The sequence below is a fragment of the Capricornis sumatraensis genome, chromosome 21 (genome assembly GCF_032405125.1).
Source record: "Capricornis sumatraensis isolate serow.1 chromosome 21, serow.2, whole genome shotgun sequence".
NCBI lineage: Eukaryota > Metazoa > Chordata > Mammalia > Artiodactyla > Bovidae > Capricornis > Capricornis sumatraensis.
Genome location: NC_091089.1, coordinates 40,200,872 through 40,217,370, shown reverse-complemented (window position 1 = coordinate 40,217,370; position 16,499 = coordinate 40,200,872). Strand labels below are relative to the sequence as shown.

The 16,499-nt window shown below is 42.8% G+C and overlaps 1 protein-coding gene across 1 annotated transcript; it reads right to left on the bottom strand.

Annotated features, from left to right (window-relative positions):
* Nucleotides 1-4,037: 4,037 nt before the first annotated feature.
* Nucleotides 4,038-14,366, bottom strand: LOC138097410 (myosin regulatory light polypeptide 9). The gene is made up of 4 exons (XM_068993551.1): nt 14,237-14,366; nt 8,380-8,578; nt 7,736-7,897; nt 4,038-5,002 (listed from the first exon to the last, which is right to left on the bottom strand). The coding sequence occupies exons 2-4, from the start codon at nt 8,561-8,563 to the stop codon at nt 4,830-4,832; spliced, it is 519 nt and encodes a 172-aa protein (XP_068849652.1). The 5' UTR covers nt 8,564-8,578; nt 14,237-14,366; the 3' UTR covers nt 4,038-4,829.
* Between the last annotated feature and the right edge of the window lie 2,133 nt (nt 14,367-16,499).

The window sequence follows — 16,499 nt, the reverse complement described above, 5'->3', positions numbered from 1 at the left end:
ACGCCCTGACCAGGACAGTTTCTCCTTTCAACCACGGGAAAACTATTCATTTGCTTTCCTTTGATTTACTACAGTATAAACTTACATACACACACAAGCGCGCACACGCATTGTACCATGCTCTTGGTCAAAACAAAGGACACCACCAAAATGCGTTACTCCAGTTTTGTTCTAGCGTTCATATTCCCTCAACCTTGGAATATTATGAAAGTGAAAGTCACTCAGCCGCATCCGACTCTGACTCTATAGACCGCAGCCTGCCAGGCTCCTCTGTCCATGGGATTTCCCAGGCAAGAATACTGGAGTGGGTAGCCGTTCCCTTCTCCAGGGGATCTTCCCGATCCAGGAATCGACCAGAGTCTTCTGCATTGCAGGCGGATTCTTTACAGTTGAGCTACCAGGGAAGCTCTTGGAATATTATAGATGGATAAAACTATTTCTGGATAATGGGAGATAACCCTTTGTGGAGCACTGTGTTGCCTCAACGTGTGCTGAATGCTAGGGAGAACAATCCAGTCTTTTATATTCTAGGAGAGATGAGAAATCTAGGAATCTTTGATTAGAAATATCTAGGTCATAGGAATCTTGTGTTCAGCACTCTATACCAGTTGTTCTTAAAACAGTAGCACCAATAAGAAACACCCGCGGGCTTTCTAAAAAAGCCCAACCCCTCCCCCCCGCAGATTCAGGTCAAGAGTAGGGCAAGAATCTGCATTCCTAGTAATCCCTAGCATCCTCCCCAAGTAGCACTGCCCCCAGGTCCTTAATTGAATGCATTTTCTCTAGAGTCTGAAACCAACTGCTGAGAAATCATATCTGGTTCTAAAATATTTACCCTTTCCCTCAGCTGCAGTCTCCCCTTTGGCCCAATAATTAAATTTTTTCCCACTCATCGTAACATTTTGGCTCCTGAGGTCTTTGTCACAGTGCTCTTCTAGTGTGCGCTATTAACCATCCAATAAGTCCTCACCCTGGCCACCTTAAATAAGATCATAGCTGAGATACCCTGACTGCACTGTCTTTGATCTCCATATTGGTTACTAGAACTGTGCTTTCCAACACAATGGTCACTAACCACATGTGGCTATTTAAACGTAAATTAAAAGTTCAGTTATTTGAGACACATTTCAAGTGCTCAATAGTCACATGTGACCTATTGGACAGCACAGAGAGCATTTCCATCATCACAGAAATTTCTGGCTAGCACTGTTAAAAGTAGAATAAGTATCCAGTCCTTGGGAAACGGTTAGTTATGCATACTCTTATCAAAGATAATTGTTTGCTGTGGTCATTAAAAAGAATGGTTTAAAAAAAGGTAACATACTTAAAAAATGGTGGGTATGCCAAAACATGACAATTTAAGATACATTAAACTAAAAAACAAGTTTGTGTATTTACTACAAATATAAAATGTATGTAGATAAATATGGAAGAGAAGTTATGATGCCTGCTATTTAAGCAGTCACACAGAAACCTAGAAAAAGAAGATATAGGGACTTGGGAAAACTGGCTGTTGAAGGATGAGCTCCAGCAATGCTTTTCAGGACAGCAAGGATAAAAACCAGGGTTGCAGGGAAATCAAGAACTTGTACACTTAAAGAGGACCTAGAAAGATACAAACAATTCTGACATACTGGACCTACTTGGAAATCTAAAGTAAACTGTTTAAGGATCTACTCTATACCACACATTTTTATGTATATTCTCATTAAATACTAATAACAACTCTTTAATAAAATTCTAGTTTGAGATAATTTACTATCAAACTCCTATAGACCTTTCTACTAACCTGTCTTCTAATCTCCAACTATGATTAACTCCTGTTACCTACCCTTTACTGTTTTCAGAGGGAGAACTATCCATTTTTATTTTTCTAAGAATAATCCTACAACATGTGATCTAGGTTTTCTGTTAGACATCCCTCCTTTGGTTTCATTTGCTTTTTCTCTAAAGAAATTCCCTGTAGTCCTGCCTTCCCTATAAGCCTCTCCTACTGCCAAACAGGCCCTGCTGGTAAACAGAATACCTGCTGGATGCTAGACCATTTAGCTTTAGTGTGTTTCTATTTTTACTACAAACATAGAAGGTATTGTCCCTGTTAAACAGGTGAGGAAACTGACACTTATGGTGAACTGCCCAAGGACACCAAGCTCATCAAATAACAGACTGGCAGAATTGACTCAGCCAACTCTGACTCTAAAACCCATGCTGCTCCTAATCATAAAAATGCCACTTTATGTATTCATAGATTATGTTCCTGTTATGAACCAAGAGCATTACTTCCATTTACAGATGAACAGAGGTTGAGGGGGGTCAAATAACTCTCTTAAGGTTATAAAGCCATGATGGAGCACGAACAAGGTTAAAACGCAGCTGGACTGAACCCCAAACCTAGACACTGTCTGTCCCTGTCTCCTGCTACATTGACTTCTGCACTCAAAACTCCACCTAACAGCCCTAGCAGAAGTGACTGACTTCCCAGATCTAGTGGCCTCCTTGAAACTCTCCCGTATTCGATTTTTCTGTGGTTTAACACTACTGACTCACCTCCTCACTCTTCCAACTGTTCACCTGGTTTCCATCACACTGTGTGGTGGCTTTATCTACTGTCCAAGCCCTTTTCAACATCTATCTGATCCTCCTTACAACTTGCCAGCACACCCTGTAGTCTAGTTATCTCTCTTGTGGTTCTTTCTCTCTTCATACCTTATAAAAAATGGTTGTCTTTCCTTTTCATAATTTGCTTTCACTTGTCTCATATAGCCAGGCCTATTCCTGTTTCTTCCAGCAGCACTCAAACTGCTGCTCTGATCCAGGTATAAAGGCTCTTTGATCAAGTAAAATCAGGGCCCTGGGACTGGAATGACACTGATCACAAGCAAGTGGGTAAGGAGGCTGCCCCCATTAGGCTGGTTTCATCAGAAGTTCTGCAGTGACTTGCTTCAAGTATGGCTTTTCATCATGGAGGCTCGTTTTTCTATCAAACGCACTCACTGTTGGAGTACACGCTTTAGCGTTTTACTGGCAATCATCTTAATTATGCAAAGCCTACTTTCCGCGTAGAGAATGCTGTTACTAAATGAAGAGCCATTTCATTCAGGGGAGATCATCCACTGTTTCTAACAGTGGCTGGTTCTTTGAGCAGTTATCTGAAATGGAAATGGAGACCATAGATGAGGCTACTTTTTCTTCCCCCCAGTATGGGAACAATGTTATTTGTTCTTCACTGGAAATTTGTTAAAGCAGAAGCGATTTTTTCTTCCAGCTGAAATGTAAATTTAGTCCAACAAACAAAATTTCAGTATCACGGCTATAGCCTGAAAAAAGTACTTTGCTTATTTAAACCACTGAATGAAATTCAGGAACACACTAAAGGCAAGAGTTAAGGCAGGTGCTAAGAGCCTAATCTTTAAAGGCGCAAGAGCAGTCTCATCACTGGTTCTTCCACTCCTGTTCTATAAAGCTGGCCTCATGAGGTTAAAGAATCCAGCTCACCTATTCTGTTCAGTGTGAAGGTCTAATGCCCTGAAGGCATTCAGTAATTGCATCTTCCCTGAGGTAATAGTTTTGTCCAAGGATAGTCTTGTTATTAGCAGTATAAAATGTAAAATTATGAGTTAACAGTCCAATATTCATCTTTAGAGGCTAATTGTCCATCCATTCTTCCCACCTAACCCCCCCTCCAGTGTTTCAACATTTTTCTTAAACTCCCGAATCCTCAAGAGTTAGATTTTTGAAGCCACAAGTAAATGAAACTATATTAACTCTGAAAACAGTCCTGCATTCCTGCAAACAGCAGAAGTTATTTTTAGGATTGAACTAATGATCTCACTTTCCCAGGCATGTAGCTTCAGCTGTTCTGACTGTGGGCAGGTCAGGAATGTCAAAGATTTGTCCATGAACTCATGTGAATCTCTGCATAAATAAACACAGTGTTTCAATAGGGACCATGTGTTAAAAAGAAACTACATACAGAAAAAAAACCCCAAAAACTCTATTTCCAACACTTTGAAATACAATACAGAAAAATTGGCCTTTTTGATAAAAGCATTCCATAGAACCTTTGGGGGCTAAAACAGTTTTAAAAATTAGGACAAATTAAAATTGCACTCAGTGGCCTGGTCTAGTTTTAAATGACAGGAAGGAATGTACAAAAAGAACAGATTTGGAGGGATGCTGGCAGGTCCAATATTGAACTTTAGGATTTAAAGCTAACAAAGCTATCATATATATATATATGCAAATTCTATAGGAAGTTATTTTAAAATGCAAAGTACAGAAAACTCCATAAAGGCAGTTAAAAATTGGATTTGTTTTTTTGAAAAGCGGGGAAGACTGAATAGAGGAAATAGAACTGTTAGGAGACCTGGAAGGAGTAAGGGGAAGTATAACAACCATATCATTTTCTAGGATTTGCCTTACTACCCTTCTTTAGATGATGCACCAAGACCAATAAAAGTCAATTTTGGTAAATAAAAAAGTTTTAAACAAGTAAGTTTTTATCATAAAGTTTAATTATGGTTCAGAAAAAATTGAGTGAATAACCTTCTCTGAAAAAATATATTGACTCTGTAGACTGCAGTTACTGGGGGCGGGGAGGGTAGACGGCAGCTGGTAAGTTAAATTACCCTATTTTCTATTCTTAAAATGACAATAAGTCCCACATCCAGTCTGATTATAGAGATGCATGCGCCCCAAATGGCTGAGAATAAATACAACAAGAAAGGCAGAAGCTGTAAAGCTAAGGGCATGCAACAGGCTCTAAGAGAAAGTCTCAGAAATACCCAGAGTGGCAACAAGGAACGTTTGGCTGGAGTTTGAAGTTCTTTTTAGTCATCTTTGTCTTTTGCTCCATGCTTAAGGATGCGTGTGAACTCGATGTAATTGAAATTCCCCTTTTTGTCAATAGGTGCTTCTCTGTACAGCTCATCCACTTCCTCATCTGTAAACCGGTCTCCCATTGTGGTCAGCAGTTCTCTCAGGTAATCCTCCTGAATGGTACCTGAAGAATAAAGAAACAGAGATCAGAAGAGACACTCTCGAGGAATAATTACAAGGAGCATCTACACTTGACTAAGCACAGGGTTTACATTAAGGACGATAAGCATGCAAACGTATGAAATATAGCCTTGACAAGACTAAGCCAGCCTCAGCACAGCTGCCTAGAAAATGCTCCATTGCTTAGTGACACTAACCTTCTCTGCTCTACTGACCTCACCGACAACAACCTCCCAATCTCTTGGTAACAAAAACTAACCCTGTGCCTAACCAGAAAGCATGAAGTATGATGCTTTCTCAGCATACCATCTATGATCACACTTCTACAAGCACATACACTAAAATCATCTTGATCTTATTTAGGCACTAAGTCGTGTCCAACCCTTTTGCGACCCCGTGGACTATAGCCTTCCCTCTGTCCATGGGATTTCCCAGGCAGGAATACTGGAGTGGATTGCCATTTCCTTCTCCAGGGAATTTTCCAGACCAAGAGATCAAACCCATGACTCCTGCTTGGCAGGTGCATTCTTTACCATTCAACCACCTGGGAAGCCCTAAAATCATCATAAACGTCGGTAAAATGCTTCAGTGGAAAGAATACTGAAGCTGTGAGGTCCAGTTTTAACAAGCTATATTACTTCAGGTACTTCACTTTACCTTTTTAAAATACACAAAATGAGATTAAACATTTTTAAAAACAACTCTAATTTTAGATTCAGTAACAAATATGGTTAGGCTCAGTGCAAAACCACTGAGTAGATAGTTGAGCATTAACTATGTCACAGACACTGGGATAGGCACTGGAGTGTTAAGAGTGAGCAGACAGAAACGTTCTCTACTTTGGACCTGTGCAAGCAGGGGTCTCATGAAACCTGACTACACATCAGAATCATCCAGGGAGCTCAAAACAACCCCAGAGGCCAGCCCTGACACTGATATTTAAAATGGCTCCCTAAATGATTTCCACTGGACTAGTTTAAACAGTAATTTCCATAAGCAATCATGATCGAGACCCACTCCTACAGTAACCCGAAGGTATTAAATGACAATTCAAGCACAGAGATTTTTGAAATTCATAAAGTTTCTATTTTACAACTTCTTTGTGTGAAATTAAGCTAAAACATTGATGTATTTCCTATAAAGTAAGTTTAAAGTGTAAGGTCAGTTCACAAAAGAAACTCTAAATTTATGGGTTCTTTGGCTAACTCAACCCTAGATTAAAAAAAAAAAAATGTTCTCCAAATCTTAGACTTTTAGATTGTAGAAATAAATCCTCCTCTTCAGGCAAGTCATTCAACCATCATGTAAACTAATCAACCATGTGCAGGGACTGTGAAAGGAGCTGGGAGGGGTTACAAAGAGGGGAACATGCTGCTGCTGCAGATGCACAGCCCTTATCCGGAGAGCCGGAAGAGACTGTGATATTGGAAACAAGCGCAAAGCTAAAGCATAAGCTCAGGCAGAATATGTGCCAGCAGAGACATACATAAACTACGGTGGAGGTGGAAAGAAGTGAGAGCTTTTCAAGGCTTCCCAGAGGCCAGGAGAAAACAGTATGAAAACACAGCTAAGGCTCTATTAGGAATGTGACCACTGAGATGACTCTGAAGAACAGATAAGACACTTTAATGGTTTTATTCTCTTCCACTAAAAAAAGTAACACATGTCCACTGTTTAAAAAAAAAAAATTAATACACAAAAGTTTTTGGCAAGAAAAAAAGTCTCTTCTCCCTGCCCTTCCCCTACTGGTTCCAGAAATAACTGTTCAGAGTTTTTGATTTCAAGGGGAAGGAGGTGATCTGAGGAGGAAGGCAGAGGCAGAAATGGCAGAGCAAGCCCAGGCAACAATGCATGGAGACGGGAACGAGGTTGTGAAGATGATGCAACTGCCAAGAGGGTGGTCTACTCGAATAGGCCAGATGAGGCCCTATCGTGCGATGCCTTCAAAGTCAGAGTGGAGAGACTGTGCTTCCAGCCCCATGCACTACACGTGGACTGTTTAAACTAGTCCAAATACTGTGTAACCAAAGGGTGTGCCTTCCTTCTTAAAAATCTCACCATGTGAGTTACCCCCCCTTTTTTTTTTCTCTTATATACATTTCTGCCAAAAGAGCAGGCATTCATGTAGCTAGCCTTTCGGGTTTGAGAGTCCACTCTATGCAGGTGGTAAGCTACTATCTCATTCCCTCATTTAATCTTCACAATAACCACATGAGGCAGGAAATATTATGGTCCATCTTACTAATAAGAGCCTTAGATAAGTTGCCTGAAATCAAACAGCTATTATGCAGAAGAGGATTGTGAAACCAGGGCACCTGATTCCAGATACCAGATCTAAACAATCTCAGAGCAGAGAGGTACCTGATAAACCAACATAGGACCATACTGACACCACCGCCTAGAGCAATCTACACTTTTTTCCAAGATTGCTCCTGTAAAAGATATTCATTTGACACACTTAACTGAGTGCCTAACCCCTGTAGAATGATTCTAGTAAAGGAGTAATAGAAGTTTCCTAAAGAAGTTCCAAATTCACCTATTAAATTGTAAATTAAACATTTAAGGGCAGAGGCAGTAAAGTGAGTGCCTAACATGCCACAGGTGAAACCTGTCCCCCAAAACAGGTCTGGTATAAACCTGAGGGTGTTACATGTCGTCATGTTTGAAGTTATTATATATTTTAGCTGCTATAACCAAACAATAATCAGTTGGTAATTAAAGGTTACCTCAGACTTACCAGTTGCTTCTTCATCAAAGCAAGCAAAAGCATTTCTGATGACATCTTCTGGATCTGTGCCATTTAACTTTTCACCAAACATTGTGAGAAACATGGTAAAATTTATGGGACCTGGAGCCTCATTCATCATGGCATCCAGATACTCATCAGTTGGATTTTTTCCTAAACAAAAACAGAGGGTCATAATTTTAATCACATCACAAAATGCATCATGGTAAACATTTTGACATGACAGATGATCATTTATACAGTTTTGGTATTTGTGTTCAAGACAGTAAAACTATTTGGAAAAAAAGTCTTCTCAATGAAAAGGATCTATATTAAGAGTCTGGAGACTGTGTGCTATTCCACTGGGAAGTCAGAAGGAATAACACTGTTTTCATAATCATGATCAGAGTTTGCAGCACACGCATTCATGCACAAACACACAAACGCAGCTGGTCTCCAGCCTGATTCTGAGACTTGGCCAGAAATCTGCAGGTGGTCCAAGGACCTTACTTTGGGAAACAATGCTCCAGATTTTGAATCTTAGTGAACTGTAACATCATTAGATTGGCTTCACAAAACTTTTAAGACTTCAGAAATAAATAGAAAAGGTTGTTCTAGAAATTGTTTGATTTATTAATATTAAAACTGATCATTACCCAGGGAAGCAAGCATGTCATGCAAGTCTTCCTTGTCAATGAACCCATCCCTGTTCTGGTCGATCATGTTGAAAGCCTCCTTGAACTCTTGAATCTGGGACTGGTCAAACATGGCGAACACATTGGAGGTCGCGCGCTGGGGGCGCTTCTTGGTGGTCTTGGTCTTTGCTCTTTTGCTCGACATGGTGGCAGTTAAATCCTAACAAAGAGGGGAAATACAAGAAACAGCAAAAACTAAATTGAACCAACCTTCCAGAAATATTTGAGCCACTGAGAGATGAGTTTAAAAACTATTTCACAGGACAGTATCACTTGGCAAAAATCTGTCAACTAATTGATACCATTACTCAGAGGATCAATCTATAAAGAGAAAAACTAGACTCGTCTTTTGAATTCACTCATCCTTAGTAGTAAACAGTCTGTCACTAATTTTAAGTTCCAACTTACCACCAACATTAATTCAAAGCTCAGAGCATTATCAACAAGAATTCCTGTCCCCAGTACTACTGGACAGCTGATTAAGGACTGATAATAACTCAATCCATTAGCTTAATAACAATATAGAAAACAAGAAACAAAAGATGTCAAGACACTGGAGAAAAACTGCCAGTTCTATACCTCAGTGTTATTCAGTACTAACGAACATTAACTCATCTTCTAAGCCAAATCATCTGAAGTGATTAAGTCCTCTAAACAAAAATCAGAGCACAATACAAAATTTTTAAAGCAATTTAGTTTTTAACAAGTTTTGGAAAGCATTTTAAGCGATATGGAAACTACCTTTGCTCTCTAATCATCTAAATTTCTCCCCGTAAAACTTAAGTTGAAAATAAAAATAACGTCTAATTCCCTTTCAACACTAAATCTTTAAGACTATAAGCAATTTGTTTGAAGTTAAAAATCCCACAGTCATCATACAATAAAATTTTACCATACCATCCTTCAGAGCTGAGGTAGCGAGGGCAGTCAGCAAAACCTCTAACCCACAAGACTAAGACACTGTAATCAGTTATATTCTCTCAAGCAGGTCTAAAATAGGCACTACTGATTTCACACTCTGACCAGGACAACAGTTTTAAAGCTTACGTTCTGAAAACAACATTTAGCTATGATGTAGCAAAACACTATGCCCTTGCTCTAAAAATAAGTCTGTGGATCGCAAAGAATGAACTACCTAGATGTCAGTACTGTGAAGTGAACTTAGGACACAATGCTTCATATGAGTTTTAAAACTTATTTCTTACATTCTTTTGTTGATTACACCACACCAGCCAGACTACATTCAATTACGGAAATAATTAGAAAAGCTTGACTATGCCTGATTGTTTTTTTTAAAGCTTAATCTATTCTCAGATTTTTAGAAGGAAATTCCACAAAGGAGAGTCACAAATTCCAATTCATCAAATATAGCACTCCTGCCATGCACTGGAACGTGCTGCTGGTAAGCTATACCCTACTTGACATAGAAGTTAGGATATATGCTCCTCCCTGGTTTCCAAATTTCCTTTAATTACTCTTTCATGATATTTTCATTTTTATAACACCTCTAGATGCAGTAAATCCCTTTATTATCTAAACTACAGAGAGCTGTAATTCCCCCCTCTAATCTAAATGTAGTTTAAAAACAAGTAGTTATAGCATATATTATTTCTTCCTCTCCTAAATGGACTCCAGGATTTGGGTTAGTGGTTGAGTGGCACCTATTTACCAGTCCACATCTCTTTAGTATTTTAGGTATGCCCCTGTCTGCAAAACAAAGCATGTGTTTAAAAATAGTTGTTTTGTTTGACAACACTGTATTACCCTAACTATCCACAAAAATCAGTTGTTTTAACAACAAAGAAACAGACGAAAAAACAGGTGAAATGGTTGATAACAATTGATTTTTTAAACCTACAAGACCTCATAATACTCAATTTAGTATCCTTTCTCCAGGTACCTTTTAAAAAATACTTAGGTTAGATATAAAGTAACACATACACGCTCTCATTCTAGAATTTTGATACATTTCCTATTTAGTCTCTTTTAATCATGCATTTAATTAAAATCAGTCATTTTAACCATGTATTCTTTAAATATGCAAATACATTATAAGATTTTTTTAAGTTATAAAGGTATTTTTGGGGTCAGCACAGACAATGCCCTCAGAGTTTTTCTTTAGCTCATTTGATCCTTAATCATCAACCATTAATATGATGCATCATGAATGCCGATTATTAGTTAAGAATTAAGAAATGTTAAGGCAGGTGTGCTCCCTTTGAGGAACTTAAAGTTGGGGAGCCAACTGTGAAGAAATGAGATGATTGGTTCAACTTATAAAATGAGTTACATAGTTTTCATTCCAAAAGTATGACTCTGAAGTTAAAACAATGTGTAACAAAAATGAAAAATAACTTAAAGGTGTACATGATTATCAAATACTATGACTTCAGAAAAGTTGTTTCTGAAATTTTGCGGGTGGGTGGGGGGAAGGGTAGGGGAAAGAACTTGAAAAACCCTAAAAGCTACAAGACATCCTTAGAATTAAGAAATTTAAATGTCAGTCTTAATTCTAACAAATTAGGGTAGTTAATGCTATCAAAATTTGGTAGTACAACACTGGGCCAGTTACTACATGGACCTTTACTTTTTCAAGGAGGTTGGATTCTGATCTGTGAGTTATTCTCCCACCGGAAATCTAGATCCTTTCAGTGATAGGGAGTTCAGCTTTGCCGTCAAGTTATTTCAAAATAAGGAAAGGCTATTTTTGTTTTTCCCCCTTACCAAACTGAAGGTATGGGTAGAATCAACTCTGGTGGTAGTGTGTGTGTGTCGCTCAGTTGTGTCCCACTCTTTGAGACCCGCCCTGCAGGCTCCTCTGTCCATGGAATTCTCTAGGCAAGCATACTGGAGTGGGCAGCCATTCCCTTCTCCAGGGAATGTTCCCAACCCAGGGATGGAATCTGGATATCTGGCAGATTATCACCTGAGCCACTTAACTGGGGTGGAGAGGGAGCCAAATGAGAAACAGTGCTATGATCCCAAGAAGCCGATCACTTTAGATACTGTCACTGTCCTCCTTGCTATGATTCAGGTATGCTGTCCACTTTTACTTTCCCCAAACAAGTCAGCCTGTAACTCTCTTCATATAACAAGACTTCAGCAAATGCACAACTCTTATAGGCTAGGGAAAAAAAAAACTGAAAATATTTTATGCATCAATGTAAGTATTATTTATGTACAAGGGGAAGACTGCTATGCAGGCATCCACGGTTTCCAAGTTATGTCTTCACTCATCATAAGCTCAGTCTAGAATTCACTTTTGAGGCATTTAATGAAAGATCTTTGGTGTGAAGGGCTCTGTGTCGTATGGAACTTGAAAACCCTGGGACTTACAGAGTCAACGTCTATGAAATTCACAAGGATTTCAGATGCATGAGAAAAAGTGAATGAAAACAGTTCAAGGGCTGTTAAGGAGAATCAGTTTACAGACTCGAAGGAATATAACCTTGTCTTAATCAGGGAAGGGGAGTGCAGGTGGTAATGAATTTCTGGATTTATCCTTCTAGCTGGATCAAATGGGAAGAGAATCATTCAGGGTTATGACAAAAGGATGGATACAAACCATGTCAGAAAGAAGTTAGACTAGATTAAGTGATGGGTGAAATGAAAAATAAAGATCCACAAAGAGGCTTTCCCCACACAGCAAAGGCGACAAGATTTTTCACAATTTCTAGATACTCTGGCTTCATTTATAAAATGGGATTAACCCATATCAATACTGGCTTCCCCAGTGGTTCAGCGGTAAAAAATCTGCCTGCAATACAGGAGACAGAGGAGACGCGGGATCAATCCCTGGGTCGGGAAGATCCCCTGGAGGAGGAAAGGGCAAATCATTTCAGTATTCTTGCCTGGAGAACCTGGAGAGGACGGGCGCGCGCGCACGCACGCACACGCACGCGCACACACACACACACACACACACACACACACACACACTACTTTGCGCTTGCTAAGTCGCATCCCACTCTTTGCGACCCTATGGACTGTAGCCTGCACGCACGCACGCACGCACGCACGCACGCACGCACACGCACACACACACACACACACACACACACACACACACACACACAACTTTGCGCTTGCTAAGTCGCATCCCACTCTTTGCGACCCTATGGACTGTAGCCTGCCAGGCTCTTCTGTCCACAGGATTCTCCAGACAAGAATACTGGAATGGGCTACCCTGCCCTCCTCCAGGGGATCTTCCCGACCCTGGGATCGAACCCGCGTCTATTAGTCTCCTGCATTGGCGGGCGGATTCTTTATCACTAGAGCCACCTGGGAAGCCCAGAATACTCTAGTTAGAATTCTAGAGTCCAATATTTATAGTGGTAATAACTAATCTTAAGACTTTCTACAGAACACTCTGCTACTGCTAAGTCGCTTCAGTCGTATCCAACTCTGTGCGACCCCAGAGACGGCAGCCCAGCGGGCTCCCCAATCCCTGGGATTCTCCAGGCAAGAATACTGGAGTGGGCTGCCATTTCCTTCTCCAATGCGTGAAAGTGAAGTCGCTCAGTCGTGTCCGACTCTTAGCGACCCCATGGACTGCAGCCCACCAGGCTCCTCCGTTCATTGGATTTTCCAAGCAAGAGTACTGGAGTGGGGTGCCATTGCCTTCTCCAAATTGATAGTATTCTGGAAATACATGTTCTTTAATGAAAAACTCCCATCTTAGGAAACACTTCCTAATGTGATGGTACATAACATCTACTTTCCAAATCCAGACCAAATCTACTGTCTCATTTAATCAATGTACTTTTTTCTTAAGCTAAGTTTATGTACTTTTTTGGTGCTAACCACAGTTTTTGAAAAGTACATTTTCAGGCTGGTGTTTCCGTTCCAACTTAACCAAGTTTTCAATTCCTAAGCAACTTCCGGTTGAAGGTAGGATTAGTCCTCTAAGACTGCCACACCCAAAATGTTCTCAGCACTTGACAAAGGCAATTCGTTGTCCAGGTTCACCAGCCAGTAAAGCCTCACTTTTTAAAGATTTTCTGGCTAGGTTTTCATCAAAAGCCTTCCAGAACAATGAAGCAAATAGTAGTAATTTTAAGAATCACTTATTTTCTCCACCTTTAGATGTACAACTTTCTGCACTTAAGTTAAAATCTCAACTGAACGTTTACTTCTGTTTCACAATTCTGTAAAGAAATGATACACTCTTTGATAAATCAATTCAGCTACTTTGAAAGTAAACACTTTGAAAAACGGACTTTAACTTGGAGGCTCCACCCCAGAGTAACAGGGAGTTTTTTGGGAGTTTTCCTGAAGCCTCAAACTAAACCCCAAACTCCTATCTGTCCAACTATCACTTAAAAAAAAAATCAAAACACTCCGATTACAAAAGTGGATACTAAACTGAAGTTGCTAATCTGAGGTGGTTATTCCCACTAAACGTAGCCACACAGCTGCAATAACAGCTGCAGCGGGCGGGCGTCCGGGGACCGCACCAAGCTAGAGTTTTTGCGCAAACTCTCTGGAATCGGGCAAGTTTACGTTAGAAATTAAACTTAGTCCCAGCGTCAGCTCCGCGGGGCTCGGGTTTCGCAGGCCGGCTGCCGCCCAAGCTCGCGGCGCCAGCAGGCTAAACCACACTTCCCGAGCTCCAAGTTTGGGCAAAGGAGCGAAGCTGGCGTCCAGGCCGCTTCCGGCAGCGGCCTTCCACTCCGGAGAGGCCCGTGGGCTCGAAACCCAGGAACTCGCACGCACACCTGCCCAGGTGCGCCCCCGGCAGTGCTGCTGACCACCCCGCCAACCCCAGCCGCCCCGTGGGGATGGACCTCGGGACGGGCCTCCCGCGAACATTACTCACCCTAACTCAGCCGAGAGAATCCGAGAGCTTCAGGAACCTCCTCGCTGCTTCAGCTCCCCCTACCAACTCCCTTCCACTCCCAAAGACGCTACAAACCGACACTTCCGGCCTTCGCTTAGCGGACCGGAAGGAAGGGAGTCACCATTCTCTGCTAACAGTGTGAGCCCGGCAGGGCGACGGGGCAGGGGGGTTGCCGGTGTGCTCAGAAGGCGCAATTTTGACCAAGTGCATGGGAAGGACGTGTCGAACGGGCAGCTTAGAACACAGTAGAAAAATAGTGATTCTCCAGGTCTGATGACTGAGTTTCCGTCTTTTTCACACCTCTTCTTACAGTGTAAACTGTTTCACCCTCCCCTTCCTGTTTGCAAATAGTTGAGTCTATCTTGCGGGTTTGCCCCTCCGCACATTCCAGGGCCCGGCCGGGGGCGGGGCTCGGCGACCCAAGTCCTTGTAGGGAAATCGCGGAGAGGGCTTCGCGGCCCACGTGACTGGCCTTCGCCCCACCCCGAGCGCCCCACCCTCGAGCTCCCAGCCCTAGCCGCCGAGCGGTTCTGCTCATGCGCAGGGGGCTCTCCATAGGGTGAGTGAGGAGGCTGGGGTCTTCACCCGGTGGTCGCACAGCTGTCTGTGTACCCCGAGAGGACGACTCTGGGCAAGAGAATTGATCTCTTAGCCCGGTGTTGTGTTATGACGAGTCACTCCCCTCCCTACGGAAACAGTGTTTAGTCCCGAGGGCCCTCAGCATGTCTTCGACTCAGAACGAGTTCTTCAGGCGGGGGTCGGCCGAAGACGTTCTCCCTCTTCAGAAACGTTCACGGTTATGTTTCCCCGCGGAGCCCCTCGGGCCCCAGGAACAAGGAGAGCCTGGCCGCGTCCGGCTCGGAAGGCAGCCCGCAACCCACAGCGACGGGGTCCCCAACCTCGCCCCCTACTCTCAGTGGTGCCGAAGTGCGCCCCGTTAAGAGGACAGGAAGTCGGGCCTGTTGTGCTCAGCTCTCTGGCCTCAGGGCCGCCTGGCCGAGGCATCTCGTAGAAGGAAAATCCTCCCCACCCTGAGGGAGACTATGCTGTCCGTCTCCGCGGAGGAGGGTGGTCCCCGCAGGAGAGGGCTGGGCCGGGCCGACGCCTTTCCAGAGTCGTCCAGGCTCCGGGCTACGTGCCTCGTCTGGCTCCCGTGGCCGGAACGTTTTTGGGGTTTGGAGCCGCGCTCACTCCAGTCATCCTGCTGACTAGGAAGGTAAAGCTGCAGGATAATGTGCTCGCAGTAGGAATCAGCTGCACCGTCGGGGACCTCAGGAACATTCCGTTTCTTAACCAGTAGTCTTAACCCGGGTTCACTTAGAGGTAAAGTCACTAAGAGATACTTTAATGCCCAAATCCTACAGCAGGACTGAAACGAAGATGGTTCGTTTACCAAACAGCCTCCAACAGAATCACTCGGGGTACGAGGGAAAAATACACAGTATTGGGGGGTCTCATGTCCAGCCCGCTGAATCAGCCTTCTAGGGCAGGTCCTGGGAAGCCATCAATTTAAGAGGGCCTGTGGAGAAGACAATGGCAACACATTCCAGTACTCTTGCCTGGAAAATCCCATGAACGGAGGAGCCTGGTAGGCTGCAGTCCGTGGGGTCGCGGAGTCGGACACGACTTCACTTTCACGCATGGGAGAAGGAAATGGCAACCCACTGCAGTGTTCTTGCCTGGAGAATCCCAGGGATGGGGGAGCCTGGTGGGCTGCCGTCTATGGGGTCGCACAGAGTCGGATACGACTGAAGCGACTTAGCAGCAGCAGCAGCAAGTGACTCAGCCCAAAGGTGGGGACGCAGAGCGAGGACGGGTTACGATCTAAGATGAGACAGTGACGGCACAAACTCCAGATGGCTGAACCGGGGTGAGGACCGCGGGGGCAGGGAGATGCAAAGCGTTCGTGGAGTCTGGCGGCCCGGGGGTTGAGCCGACAGCCGTGCACACACCTACATCTGTCACTAGGGGGCGCGGGAGTTTCCAGTGCTGTCCTTCAGGGAGAAAACATCCCAAAAGATGAAGTGGGCTGTTGAGTTTTCCTGTTCGAAGCGACAGGGAGCAGCAACAGTCTTTTTTTTTAATAGACTTTTAACTTTGAAATAATCTTAGATTTTCAGAAAAGTTGTAAAGACAGTGCAGAGTGTGCCCATCTTCCACTAATGTTAAATAACGATGGCATCTTTGCCAAAACTAAGAAATTAACAATGGTATCATACTGTTGCTTGAAGCCCACAATTTA